This window comes from Aythya fuligula, chromosome 2, assembly GCF_009819795.1.
Source record: "Aythya fuligula isolate bAytFul2 chromosome 2, bAytFul2.pri, whole genome shotgun sequence".
NCBI lineage: Eukaryota > Metazoa > Chordata > Aves > Anseriformes > Anatidae > Aythya > Aythya fuligula.
Window position 1 is genome coordinate 54676567 of NC_045560.1, and position 13857 is coordinate 54690423.

Genomic DNA, 13857 nt, shown 5'->3' on the forward strand with positions numbered 1-13857 from the left:
AAAAAAAGAGAGAGAGAGAGAGACCACCTTACAAAAAACATAAAATTCATAAAGATAAAATTAATAAGGCAGAAAAGCCTGAATTTAGTTCTAATACTTAACTGACAAAATGCTCACAATGTTAGGACCACAGTTAGCTTTATTTTTAGAAAAATTCTTTCAACTCTGAAAACCAAACCTTTAGCCACTATTTCACAAATCTAAGTTGTACAAAACACTGTGCAGAAACAGTCATTTTACTTCCCACTCTTCTCTGGACTCAGATACTGAAAAATGGTCATAAGAAGAATCTTGAAGTTCATTCACAAGCAAAACCGTACTTGAAGTCACTAGGTGAAGTGCTTATTCCAGGATGAAGCGGAACACTGATTTTTCTCTTTTCTTCATCATTTTCTGCTCTTGAAAAGCATAAGGAATAAAAGCTGCATAAAAATGAATTCCTCTTTTAAGGTTCTTGCACAAGCGGGAGTTGTAGACAAGATGCAGAAATATTTATGCTCCATGTAATAAACTAATCCAGAAAAGATGTAAAAAGCAGACATTTCTCTAGTCAGGGAGACACCTATAGATAAGTAGAGGTGAAATCTGTGAGAAGTCTGTGCAAGAACACTAATGAGGAAAAGAGACAGACAGAATGCAGAAGTTAAGAGGCCTCTGACTTATTTCCTTTGGGAGGGAAAAACTGAATGAGGAAAGAGAAAACATAGAAAATAGGCAGCATGCTTCTTTCAATAACTTTCAGAATAAATCTGTTCTATCTTTGTGTAGGCACTTGTATCTTTTACATTAGCATTTGCAATATTCAAATAGCAAAAACAAGCACAGTGGAAGTTTCACAAATGACAGCAGGTGAGAAGGGAAATGGTAATTTTGCATGGTATTTTATGAAACAAAATTACTCAAATTCCTCACATATTTTTTTTATCTATTATTTCATTATTTTCTTTTGTTCTTTTAAGGTATGCTTCAAGCATGTGCTGCCAAACATAAAGCTACAGGTAAAGACTGTAACATGCAAGAGTCATCTAACTCTGAATTCTGTGAAGGAGCTCCTCGAAATTACCATCAGTTAACATGGGGTTAAAGGACAGCTTCCCCTTTTCTTTTTGGTTTAAATAATTACTGACTCACTCAAGCTCCCTCTCAACCTGGCCACGTATAGAAAACTTATATCTCTTCCATGTCATGCAGCAAAAATAAGCAAAAACCCTCTGCAGATAAACCAGTGTATTGCCTCTGAAAAGCCTGTCAATATTTCTTTAAAAATGTCAAACAGAAATTAAGGTAACTGTTTTAGAAAACAGCATTTAAGGACCTTACTTAAGGACCTGTTTTTTTTTCTTTTTTCTTTCCAGATTTCACATTGCTCAGTGTTACATCTACTTGGCAATATCAGAATTAAAATACAATATGCTCTGGCATAAGTCCATTCATACATATCTCAGCAATATATCTGGGATATATAATTATAATAAATAGCTATTAAAATATATTGTATGTATAAACTATAGATGGTTTCTTCTAAAAATTGATGGAAAATTATTCAAAAACATAATTGTAGTTTCATTTTGCCTATGAAGAAGTGAAACAATTCCAACTGTTACTGGAAAACGTATAGGTGAACAGCTATTCTTTGTTCTGTCAATTCGTGCCATTGCTTTGAGTAAACAAAATTTACCTCTCATCTACATCTTATGCAGCTAATAACAAAGTTACTGAGGCAAATACACTGAAAAAAAAAAAAAGTGTAAGTGGCTCATAAACACGCTCCATTTAACTGTAACACAGAACACTTCATTCTTTTATGAACGTCCTTCTCCAAGTCATGGAGACCAGATGAAAGGCTCATCTCAGAGTAGCTGAAAAGAAGAAAACATGGCAGTATGGCTTAGCCTAGAGCAAATGGAAATATTTTAAACTATTCCCTGGGGATTTGTGATGTTTAGGATGAAGTCTTGTCTTTATGAAATTCTTGCCCCAGACAACTGCAGCTGAAGTCAGGTTTTCAATCTATTCTGACTGACCCCTCCATTTAGAAAAATTATCTTGGTTCTCTTCTCTAGTCTTTTTTCCTTTTCTTTTGCATGTCTATCAGATGACAAAGGACTGCCTGTTATTTGTGCACTGGTACAGCAAGCAGTAAGTTGAGAAGCTAATCAAAGTTGACACTTCAGGCATTTCCTTAACATCAGTGGTAAATAAGAATAAGACAAGCTGAATTTCAGTCTATAATTTGATGTGTAAGGTTCTTGAGCAATCCCTTGTTTGCACTGTGTTAATATTTTTTCAGTTGCAATGAGAAAAAAAAAAAAAAGAAAAGTATTAAAGATTTATCTTAAGCAGACAGAGCTTTCCTAAGGTACTATAGCAAAAAAAAAACTGATTTCAGGATATACAGGTAACGCATGATAAAGCACTGAATCATTAATTTTAAGAAAGCTGTCTGTTGTCTTCCAGAATTTTCTTCAAGATGCATGCAACTTCAGAATTATTCAAGACCTTAAAGATATTGCAAGATGTATTTAAATATATTGTATGTCTGCTTCTGCTCTTGACCATGAATGGATGCATCAGCACTGACATGCATAGATTATTGCAGGATATCAATTTTGATATCAATATATATATATATATTTGAGCATCTGCCTTGTAACTTAGGTATTTAAGATCAAATATAGCCAAAATAGTAGCACAAGGTAGAAACTGCCTATTCTGTATGAAGAACCAGCTTCTGTCCATTCTGAATGAAGTAAGTTATTCACATAACACTTCCACAATAACATGCAAAACCTATTGAATTTCAATCTCAAAAATACAGCCTCTTCTATAACTGGTATCAGTGACAATTGTCTCTAACTACTGCAGAAATAATGGGTTCTAGTGATTCACTCATTTCAGTTCACCATAGCGGATATTAACATAAAATATCTTTATGGAAGATGAAGTAATTTTTTAAAGTTTTGGGCCATTTAAAAGTGCCTCAAATGGTATTCAAAATCTTCACAAATTCAAAATCTTTAAACAAATTGTATTTGCTACTGGCCACGTTTAAAAGTCAATTCACAGAATCACAGAATCATCTAGGTTGGAAGAGACCTCCAAGATCACCTAGTCCAACCTCTGACCTAACACTAACAAGTCCTCCACTAAACCATATTACTAAGCTCAACATCTAAACGTCTTTTAAAGACCTCCGAGGATGGTGACTCCACCACTTCCCTGGGCACCAGGGAAACTGAAGTTTTTCCTAATATCCAACCTAAACCTCCCCTGGTGCAACATTAGCCCATCCTCCCTCATCCTGTCACCAGGCACATGAGAGAATTGACCAACACCCGCCTCACCACAGCCTCCTTTTAAGGTACCTGTGGAGCACGATAAGGTTGCCCCTAAGCCTTCTCTTTTCCAGGCTGAATAATCACAGGTCCCTCAGCCACTCCTCAAAAGACTTGTTCTCCAGACCCCTCACCAGCTTTGTCGCCCTTCTCTGGACTCGCTCGAGCACCACAATGTCTTTCTTGTAGCAAGGGGCCCAAAACTGAACATAGTACTTGAGGTGCGGCCTCACCAGAGCCAAGTACAGGGGGAAAATCACTTCCCTAGACCTGCTGGCCACACTGCTTCTTATACAAGCCAGGATGCTGTTGGCCTTCTTGGCCACCTGAGCACACTGCTGGCTCATATTCAGCTATCAACCAATACTCCCAGGTCCTTCTCTGCCAGGCAGCTTTCCAAGCACTCATATCCCAGCCTGTAGTGCTGCTTGGGGTTGTTGTGCCCCAGGTGCAGGACCAGGCACTTGGCCTTCATACAGCTGGCCTCAGCCCATCAGTCCAGCCTATCCAGATCCTCCTGCAGAGCCTTCCTGCCCTCAAGCAGATTGACACACTTATCTAACTTGGTGTTGTCTGCAAACTTACTGAGGGTGCACACAATCCCCTCATCCAGATCATCGATAAAGATATTGTATTAAAGAGAACTGGCCCTAGTAAGGAGCCCTGGGGGACTCCGCTAGTGACTCGCCTCAAACTGGATTTAACTCCATTCACCACAACTCTTTGGGCCCAGCTATCCAGCTAGTTTCTAACCCAATGAAGTGTACACCAGTCCAAGCCATGAGCAGCCAGTTTCTTGAGGAGAATGCTGTGGAAAACAGTGTCAAAAGCCTTACTGAAGTCAAGGTAGACCACATCCACAGCCTTTCCCTCATCCACCAGGCGCGTCACTTTGTCACAGGAGATCAGGTTCGTCAAGCAGGACCTGCCTTTCATAAACCCATGCTGACTGGGCCTGATCGCCTGGTTGCCCTGCAAGTGCCACATGATGGCACTCAAGATAATCTGCTCCATGAGCTTCCCTGGCACTGAGGTCAAACTTCCTTCTTTTGGTACCATGTGAAGAACTAAATCCTCTATATTAATGGTTAAAGTGGGGATGCTTGGGTTACTTTTAAGGGGTCTTTGAAACATAAGAAAATTTAATTGTTGTTCCTTAACAGTAATTTATGTTTGTGAACTTGTTACAGATGTTTGGCACCCATGTTGAAATATTTTCCAGTATCAGTTGTTTTAAGAGATATACCAAACCAAACCAACCTTTAATTATATCATCTGATTTACTTATTTTCCAGACTTCTTTATTTAAATTAATACAAATGTGACTAACTATAAAGTGTAAAGTTAGGTTGCATTTTACAAAAGATGTTATCAGGGCTAACTCTGTTCCCACTGAAGTTCATATATCAGTGAAGTCCATACAGCTGTTGTTACAATAGTGAAAAGGACATAAAAAAAAAAAAAAAAAAAAAAAAAAAAAAAAAAAAAAAAAAGCTGTTCTGTCTTCTTTGTTTCACTGGTTTCTTGTTCCTGATCCCAGCCTATTTGTGCCTGCAAAGAAACCCATACAGGCACAAACAGGATGAGAGCCCACGTTGCTAGGCTCATTCTAATCTGCATTAACTCCCTGATCCGTTCAGTGCAGGGTTTCAGCAGTTTTTGTGTGGTGAAAATGGGTGAACAGGGATGTGTATCCATGTCAACAGACTACTTTTTCAGTGGTAATGCTGACTTAAACTATGACCCGAGAGTAAAACTGGACCATTGATTGCTGCTTTGAAATCCAGAAATAAATAGCTGGACTTATGATTATTTGTTTAACCTTAATCACTCACCTAGGAGCCTGCTTTCCTACTAGACTCTGCATATCTGCCCTTGAACACTAGAGATTTCTGATTCCTGTTCAGAGGGCTTTACTCAAGCACCACATATCATCACACATCATCATGTCTGCTAACGTTGTCCAGGTTTACTATTCTGGACATAGATGGCAGATGTGATGATAACTTACCAGTTATCACCAGGCTTTTCTAATTCTTTCTTATCTGTCCTTAGATAAGATTGCTTTACACAATGACATTGCATTTAAGAAAAACTAAATAAAGAAACCTATCCCACTTTTCATTTGAAAATTACTTTCCAGAAAACAGGTAAGCCCTGTGCAGTCTTTCCTGCTGTTTTCCTGTATTCCTGATACAGTCTTTCCACAAAGGAAAGAACTGAAAATGGTTATGAGGCTTAATTTCTGGTTTTGGCTTTTGAAGTTGCCAGTGAGATGGTCTCCTAAACCAGGTTCCACCAGACCTCTGCCTGGTGTTTTGATTGTCAAAACATCTCCCAGTCTTTCTCAGCTGCAGTGCAGCTCTATGTCTCTTGTTGCTGTATGACCCACCCAAAGATAAGATTACAACAGAGAAGGAAAAAGGCTGTATTGCTGAAATGATCCTGGCTACTTGATAGGGTTTGCACACTTATGCAACTAAGCTTGAACAACAGATTCCCAAAAGCATGCCTCAGATGGGACAGTACAGACAGTACACCTTTACTAATGGCACAGGCACAACTAATCTAAAATGGAGGGAGTGACTCCATAGTAAAGAAAGCGAATGTAGCAGAACATGGTACAACAAAGCTTGTCACCATCAAGGATCTCTCTTTGCAAAGCCTTGTGTTAGTTTCCCTGAGTCAGAGGAGAAAATGTGCTAGCTGGATTTCCTGCTATGTTAGCACATGTTATACTGCTGGCAGAAACATGATGTAGCACTTGTACATGAAGCACCCCATGTGAAGCACCAACAATGTGCTTCAGACCCCAAGTATATCAACAGGTTGGTGCAAAGAGTATACTCTTTCTTCCTGTGTTTAGAATTATGTTTGACTGACACTGACAGTCTTATGTTTCTGACAGTTAGTATGAACTAAATTAATCCATAAAGTAGAAGGTGGAACCAATCCTTTGGTTCTTTCCTTGTTAAAAGGAAGTCTAGAATTTGATTATTTAGCATCTCAGTAATTTAGCCTTTAAAAAGCATTCCTACATTCTTCACCGTGCTCAGGGAATCATGTGCCAGTCTAGAAATTCACCATTGAAGAGATGATGCATTGACATGAAGCACTGTATCTTCTGAATGAAGATGAAGAACAGATTAATGATTTAGATTAAATTAATGAATTAGATGAAGTTAACTAGAGATGATTTTTCATATGGTATTCCTTTGCCACATGAAAGTCTTCAAAAGAAGCAAACTCAAAAACTGCTCGGTCTAAACTTCGATAATACCAAACAACACCTACAGCAATATGCCAAAGCCACAGATTGACCTTGACATCTACAATGATCCCACTAAACTTTCCATAACTAAGATAGTTTAATCATTTCTGAAAACAGCTGTGAGATCTCCAGATATTAAAGGGAGGAATAAACTGACCACTAGGGCTTTCTCTTCTTAAGTTACTCTCAAGATAGGTTGCTCTATGTCAGCTTTTAAACCACCAAACACAGCAGTTTCCAGAAGACTTACCCCCTTTTACTAAAGAAAGAAAGACCCTCAAAATACTTTGCATTCATTGCAATACACCAAAGAATGAAATTATACTATAGCCATTGTCTACTTATATGTAGCATTGCTGTCTTTTGCCAACAAGTCAAAGTCCTTTTTTCTCCCTTGGGACTGATTTAGGCTGAGTGTGATTTTTGCCACAGTAAGAATCACAGTACGTACCCATCGTGTTAAAATTCAAATATGGCAGCAAACTCTGTCATACTGTGGATGCAGGTTTTCCTCCCATTCTATTGTTATACATCTTAATACCATTGATGCATAGGCCCTACAAACTTTCATTATAATTCCACAAAAGTCATACACATTACCTTATAAGCAATCTTAATCAATACAGCACTTGTGTTTGCCTTCCAACTACAAGAAAAACTTTTAAATTTGCTACTGAGTTATGTGTTACCAACAGTGATGCTATATAAAAAAAAAATTGTGGTTACACCTCAGAAACCTGACTATTGTAAACAATCACTTTGTTAGGCCATCAAAATGCTTTCAAACGGTAAAGAAACTTGAACCTTTACTACCTACATTTGAACTATGACTCTAAATAAGAAAAGGCCTTTCCCTCATACAGCTTCAGCTTCGCTCTTGAACCCCTTAGCTGCAATAACAAAACAACAACAAAAAAATCCATGTATGTTTCTAGGTTTGTAATCATTCAATAAAATAATTTCATTTAGGAACAGTCCTACAGTAAGTTTACTGTAACACAGTAGTGCATTATATATCAGGTTTAGATGGTGTTTTGTTGTTGTTGTTGTTGTTTGGTTGGTTGGTTTTTAATTCAAAACCCTACAAAAAAGGGTTTACAATTGTCTTGTACAAAGTAGTTGTAACTCTAATTTTTTAGTGTTTGAATTTTTTTACAAGTGGAATGGCAGCAACTATCATACACAAGGGAAAAAAAACAAACAAACAAAAAAGCAGGACAGCACATGAGATTTTCCTATGATAAGAATTTCTTTGAGATCTTTAGGTAATATTGCATTTACAGAGGATCAGTGACACTAAGTCAACTTCAAAAGACAACTTCAGGGGCATGTAAAAAACTTTGTGAGAAAGACAATTTCTCCCTAGCTTAGGTATGATACCTTTTTCCCAAGAGAAGGAAAAATCATTATTAACAGTAACCAAGCTCAATTATTCACTATATCATTGTGCTGGAGAATACAGCTTTTGCAAATGGAGACTTAGAGCTAAGCTTCATGAGTGTAGACTCACAAACTGACAAAACAGATTAAGTCCTTTTAACAGTGTCTAAGAACAGTGGTCCCAATCTTTGGAGAGACAGGAAAACAGTGCATTTAAACAGATTACCAGTGCATAGATATATTTGCAAAATTAGAGATAGTCTTGATACTAATATTTGGAAAGCACTGTAAAATGAACTCATACAGTACCTCAGTAATACTTCTTATGCATGCAGCAGAAAACCTGTGCTTTGCACAGAATAACAAAGACAATGAAATAGAGCTGAGCTGTCTTACATTTGCAGCCCTTTTTATTAGGCTGCGAGTCTCAGCCTTCTGTGTGAGAAACAGAGGTGTGGAGATTAATAGTTCTGTCAGTTATGTGTTCCTTAATTACATTTTAAATACTATCAAAAATGATTAACTATACAGTGATATGATAATTCCTCATGATATTCCACATTACTATCACACCAACCTGCAAAGAGTTAAGATACCAAATGAAATTTTCAGTACTTTAATTATTTTAAATAATCACTACCAGTTTCCTTCATGTCACACTTTTCATAGTTTGCCTATTCCCCATTATTAATTTGTTGCTGAATTTGCTGAAATCAGTAAAAGCTCTAATCATAAAAGTAGATAAATGAAAGCATGAAACCAGTTTTAAATACAGACAAAAATACTGCAACTTTCATTTCTCCACACTGCTGGAAACAATATAATTTCACTAATTTATGATAGCACTTTTCTTTCTTCTGCTCTTTATTACTCAAGTTGCAACTTTGGTTTTCTCAAAAGATTTGCTCTTTTATGAATATAGTGATGTGTGAGGGCACTGTTGGTAAAATTTGCTTCTGAATTTTCTGGAAACAACCATACGTTTTATTTTTAAAGAAGAAGGAACAAAATATTTAGTGATGAAAAGCAGTTATTTAACAGTAAGTCATGAAACTGTGCACATGCCACAGCTGAGTAATTTCTGTGAGCAGCCTCTGCCTTCCTCACCCTATCTGCCCTTAATCTCTCTAACACCCACTCTCTGTATCACAACAAAAAAATGGACTAAGCTTCTTGGTGCAGGGTTTTTTATTTCTGTAACTGCTCTGTGGCACCTAACGTACATCTGCCAGCTGCAGGGGGAAAAAAAATCAACCAAAAAAAAAATGAGATGAGAAGTCATTAAATCTTCATCTCTAGGCTCAGCCTGCTGTGGATGCTTCCTCACATTTTTCCTCAAGAAAAGATATGGCATGAACATCTTGTTCCATGACTCCAAAGCAAGTGAAAGAGTCCAACTAACATAATCAAAATGCTATCATTCATATATGCTATTTAAATCCTTATCACAATGTCAAACCAGATATACAAAAACAGCTGTGAAGTCAGTATGCCTTTTGCCATGAATGTGGTCAAGGTTGCCTGTAATGCTTTATATGTGATTAATATTCTACTTTTATATATATATATGTATGTATATATATGTTATCCATTATTACATTTCCCTTAGGAAATCAGAAGTACAGATTGGCAGACTGGAATCTTCAATTTGGGTAAAATCCAGCCACTGACTGGAAAGATGAAGTTTGGGTTCTGCCATGTTGCCCCCCCCCCCCCAACTTCCTTTGCGTTCCTACACTTGTGTTCCTCCTCTCCTCTCACTTTTTCACGTTCCTGTGTCTTAGCTCTGATGTGACATGATATCTAATGGTGGCAAGAGCTAGAAGAATTGAGCCTGTGATCTGCACAGACCATCAGGAGACAACACTATGCTGTCAGAAAACTATCACACTTGAAGTAAATGTGCTTTATGGTGTAGACCTCATAACAAACTACTCCCGCAATGAGCTGAGCTATTGATTTTAATGTGCTGAAGTGTTTGTACATTTATATGAATGCAAATTTTACACATGCCATGGGACGCACTCAGGGTCTGATTCAGCACTACTGGAGTCAGTGAGGATTTTGGCATTCGAAGATTTGCGTATAGATATTCCTCATAGAGCATGGAAGAAAATATGTTCACCCCAAAACCCACTTCAGAACATAATGTACGTCCATGTTTTAATAGGCTGAACTTGAAGCACCATGAAGCACCTGGTCTTGCTGACAATTTGCTAGAAACTTCAATGGATGTTACTAGATCTGCATTTTTCAAACCTCAGGTTAAATGACATTTAAATTCATTTCCTGCCTGAACTATCCAAAAATCAAAAGCTTCTAGGTCACAGCACCAAGCCTGTCAGAGTTTAAGAAGGGTTTGGACTATGTTCTTAGTCATATGGTCTGAATTTTGGGTAGACCTGTGTGGTGCCAGGAGTTGGACTCAATGAACCTTGTGGGTCCCTTCCAACTCAGGATGTTCTATTATTCTCTTACTCCTTTAAGAGAAAACTGGTCTCAGTGGCTGGTGCTGGTGCTTCTGCTTTTTGGATACAGTACATTCCAATTTAACAATTGAAATTCACCCTTTCGTTTAAGTTTTGGGGCTGGGAGATAAAGCACAGAGATTCACACTGATGCAGCTCTGCGTAGAGCAATCCTGTCTCCTTGACAGGCTGACTGCATGCACTGTCTTCGTGCACCAGGATGTTCATGATGAAAAACAATGATGGTAAGAAGATTCAGACTGAGAGACAGCATCCATTCTACCCTTAACAAAATAGACTGGGCTACTGTTAGACTGGGCAAATAAAATTCAGATGATGTGGCTTTTACAAGGCTTTATTTTTCTCAATTTTAAAATTGTGCTTTGGAAAAGAAGGAACAACTTTTATATAAGAGAAGGGTCCCTTCTACACACAGGGTTAGTCTTCAAATCAGAAGACATTTTGCTTGCAAATATGCAACATATCAACATACGTTTCTGTGCAATGGAAGTTCACAGACCAGTTATTTCCCTTGACTCTGAGCAGGTTTCTGCCTCCTGTTATCAGCAAAGCATAGTTGTTCAGGGAACTGCACACAAATTACTGAAATTACTTTGGCTGAAGGGAGAGAGTGCTGAAGAAGAAATGTACATGTGTTACATCAGCTGCTAGTCAAATGATTCTATGTATTTCTAAGCCAGCTACTTGCCTGTTGAAAAGCTGAATTAAACTAGTGTGAAGAAAGACCGTTAGCAGATTTCCTCTCCTTAAAATTGTTCATCTTCAAGCCCTTGGTCAGGTATCTTAGTGACATTATTGTCAGCTTCTTTACATTGTTCCTCTAGGAACAGGCACACTGAGCTTTACTTGGCATCAAGTAAAATATGTCTGTGTCAGGGCAGACAGGATAGCCTGGAATCCCACAAGATCTAATTGGTACTCTAGCAAAAAGAGCTATCTCCAGCCCTACCTGAAGAGATATATTCTAACATTTTTGGTACCCTTTTGGATGCTTTTAGAAAAGGCTCCTCTTTGTGTTCTGCATTTCATCAGCTCTCCCTTTCGTGGAAACTCTAAATCACGCATTTAAAAATAGACCATCAGATTATCTGGGTAAATCATAAAGCTCAGCTTATCTCTCTCTTCCCTTTCAAAATATACAATTTATTTTGTCCACCAGCTCAGCAGCATGAAGCCATGAATAATCCTGTATGTCTCAGTATCCCAGTCTTTTAATTGTCCTTATGTATGTCCAGTATGCGTATATATGTCACTATGGGGCATGTGTGCATGTAAGAAGGGAGAAGAAATTTACTCTTCTGGGCACAAAGGTGTACAAGTCTGCTTATGTTTATGCCTGCACCAACTGTGTGTGTCTTAGCATTGCAGCACAGTTTTTACAAGGCCATGGAGAATAAAGCCAGAATTCATCAGAAGCAACGTACTAAGTACTTAAATTATTCATTAAATTGTTAGTTAACACCAGTTTAGACCCCAGAACCTATGTGCTTCTCCTGAGGGCAAACATGATCAATGCGATACCAGGGAGGACACAAAAAATCTATATTTCTCTTTCCCAGTGGTTCAGAGGCACCATATAATGGAGCCTGAAGCAGCAAATCCTGACTCCCAGCCCTAGCGTTCCCCTTACACTCATCCCCTCATCCTCCTCCTTCTGCCAGTGTGGTCCATCAGGCCATGAGAGCCGGAGAAAGCCCTGCAGGGCTATAAATAGCTATTTGGGGGAGGGGGAGGAGTGCAGCAGCACGTTTCCAACGATGCTTGCTGCAGAGGGAGGTTTTTCTGGATTAATGCAGAGAGGAAAAGGAACTGCTAGGAAGTTCACTGGCATACCAGGTAATGCCTGTGGAGAGGGGGCAGCAAATGCCATAGGAAAACTGAAGTGGGAATGCCGTGCTCCCTGGGAGAGCAAAGAGGTGGGCTTCCCCTTTGAGTTTTTCTGCAGAATCCTCCTGAGATGGGCTACGGGCACGAAGGGTCAAAGGCTGAGACGGATAGCAAGAATACGAATCAACACAAAGCATTGTTAGTACACGCAGCTTATTGTCTATGCCAAATTCGTAGTGAATCAAGCGGTCTTATACGTGCTGGATTTGCACTGACTGTGCATGCGGTGCCCCTGGACCTGCCCCAGCGTGTAATCGCTTGGATGCCTCCCCTTCCTCAGCGCTCCCGTTTTCCTTCGACCGACAAAGCCTAGAGTCCTGTTCCCCCGGGAGTCACCCTGAGCCCCCGGTCTCCCGGAAACTTTTTGGGAACTACAAGCACCGCCGAAGCCGGGCTGCGTACGCCCCCCTTCCCGGCCAGGGACACACCGGGCGCTCCCCGGTGACCGCCGGGCGCTGCCGCCGCCCCGGCTGGCCGTACCGGGAGAGCACCGCGGCGGGCACCGCGCTGCTCCGCGCCTCCCCTCCCGCCCGCCGGGCACGCACCGCGCGGCTGGGCTGTGCTGCAGTGCCCGGCCCGGCCCGGCCTCTCTCACCGTCCTCCAGAGCCGCTGCCTCTTGGTGCTGACGGAGGTGGCGGTGACGATGAGGTGGGAGACGGACACCACCAGCCCGAAGACGATAGCTAGCAGGGTCCGGACGGGTAGCAGGGAGTAGGAGACGAAGGTGACCAGCATGAGCTGCCACATGCCCTGCTCGGGGGCGCTGGGGGGCTCCATGCCATAGGCGCCGAGTGAGAAGGGGCAGCAGAGGAAGGAGAAGGTGAAGCTGAAGAGCAAGGTGAGCTTGACGATCTGCTGCAGCTGGGTGACCTGCAGGTACTTGACATTGGTGACGATGAAGAGGGAGAGGAAGATGATGCAGTGCACCGGGTGCGAGCCTTTGGAGATGGTCAGGCTGGGTCCGGAGAGCAGCTCCACAAGGGCCAGGCTGGCGGTGAGCACGATGAGGACGGCCAGCGCCTTGAGGGTAGACGTCTGCTCCAGCTTCAGGTTATAGCTCTGGAAGAGAGCCTCCAGCTCCTTGCAGTCGAACTCGTCCTCGCAGGCGATGGCATCCAGCAGCAGCAAGGGAGGGGGGTCCCCCAGCCCGGCTCCCGCTCCCGCCGCCGCGGCAGCAGGCGGGGAGCAGCAGCAGTGGCAGCACTTCTTCCTCTTGGTCTTGACTTTCTGAAACGGTATTTCCTCCATATCAGTGCCATTCATAAACACCCGTGAAAAATGCTCCTCCTGGCGTCCCCGGCTGCCGCTCCTCCGCCTCGCTGCTCATAAAAGAGAGGGGGGCCGCGAGCAGGAGCCGCGGCCGCACGCCCGCCGGCGGCCCCTGCCGCCGCAGCTCCGCGGACGCGGGCACCGGGCACCGGGCACAGCCCGCCTGCCTGCCGCCGTCCGCAACCAGCGGCGCCTGCAAACGCCCCCCTCCGCTGCCACCGAGAA

At 41.2% G+C, this 13857-nt stretch overlaps 1 protein-coding gene across 1 annotated transcript in view; it reads right to left on the minus strand.

Moving 5' to 3' along the window:
• ADCY1 (adenylate cyclase 1) overlaps positions 1-13632 on the minus strand; it is a 155519-nt gene extending 141887 nt beyond the window's left edge. The window contains exon 1 of the mRNA XM_032183180.1: positions 12958-13632. Coding sequence (XP_032039071.1) covers positions 12958-13626 — 669 coding nt within the window. The 5' untranslated portion in view covers positions 13627-13632. The remainder of the gene's footprint in view (positions 1-12957) is intronic.
• Positions 13633-13857: the final 225 nt, after the last annotated feature.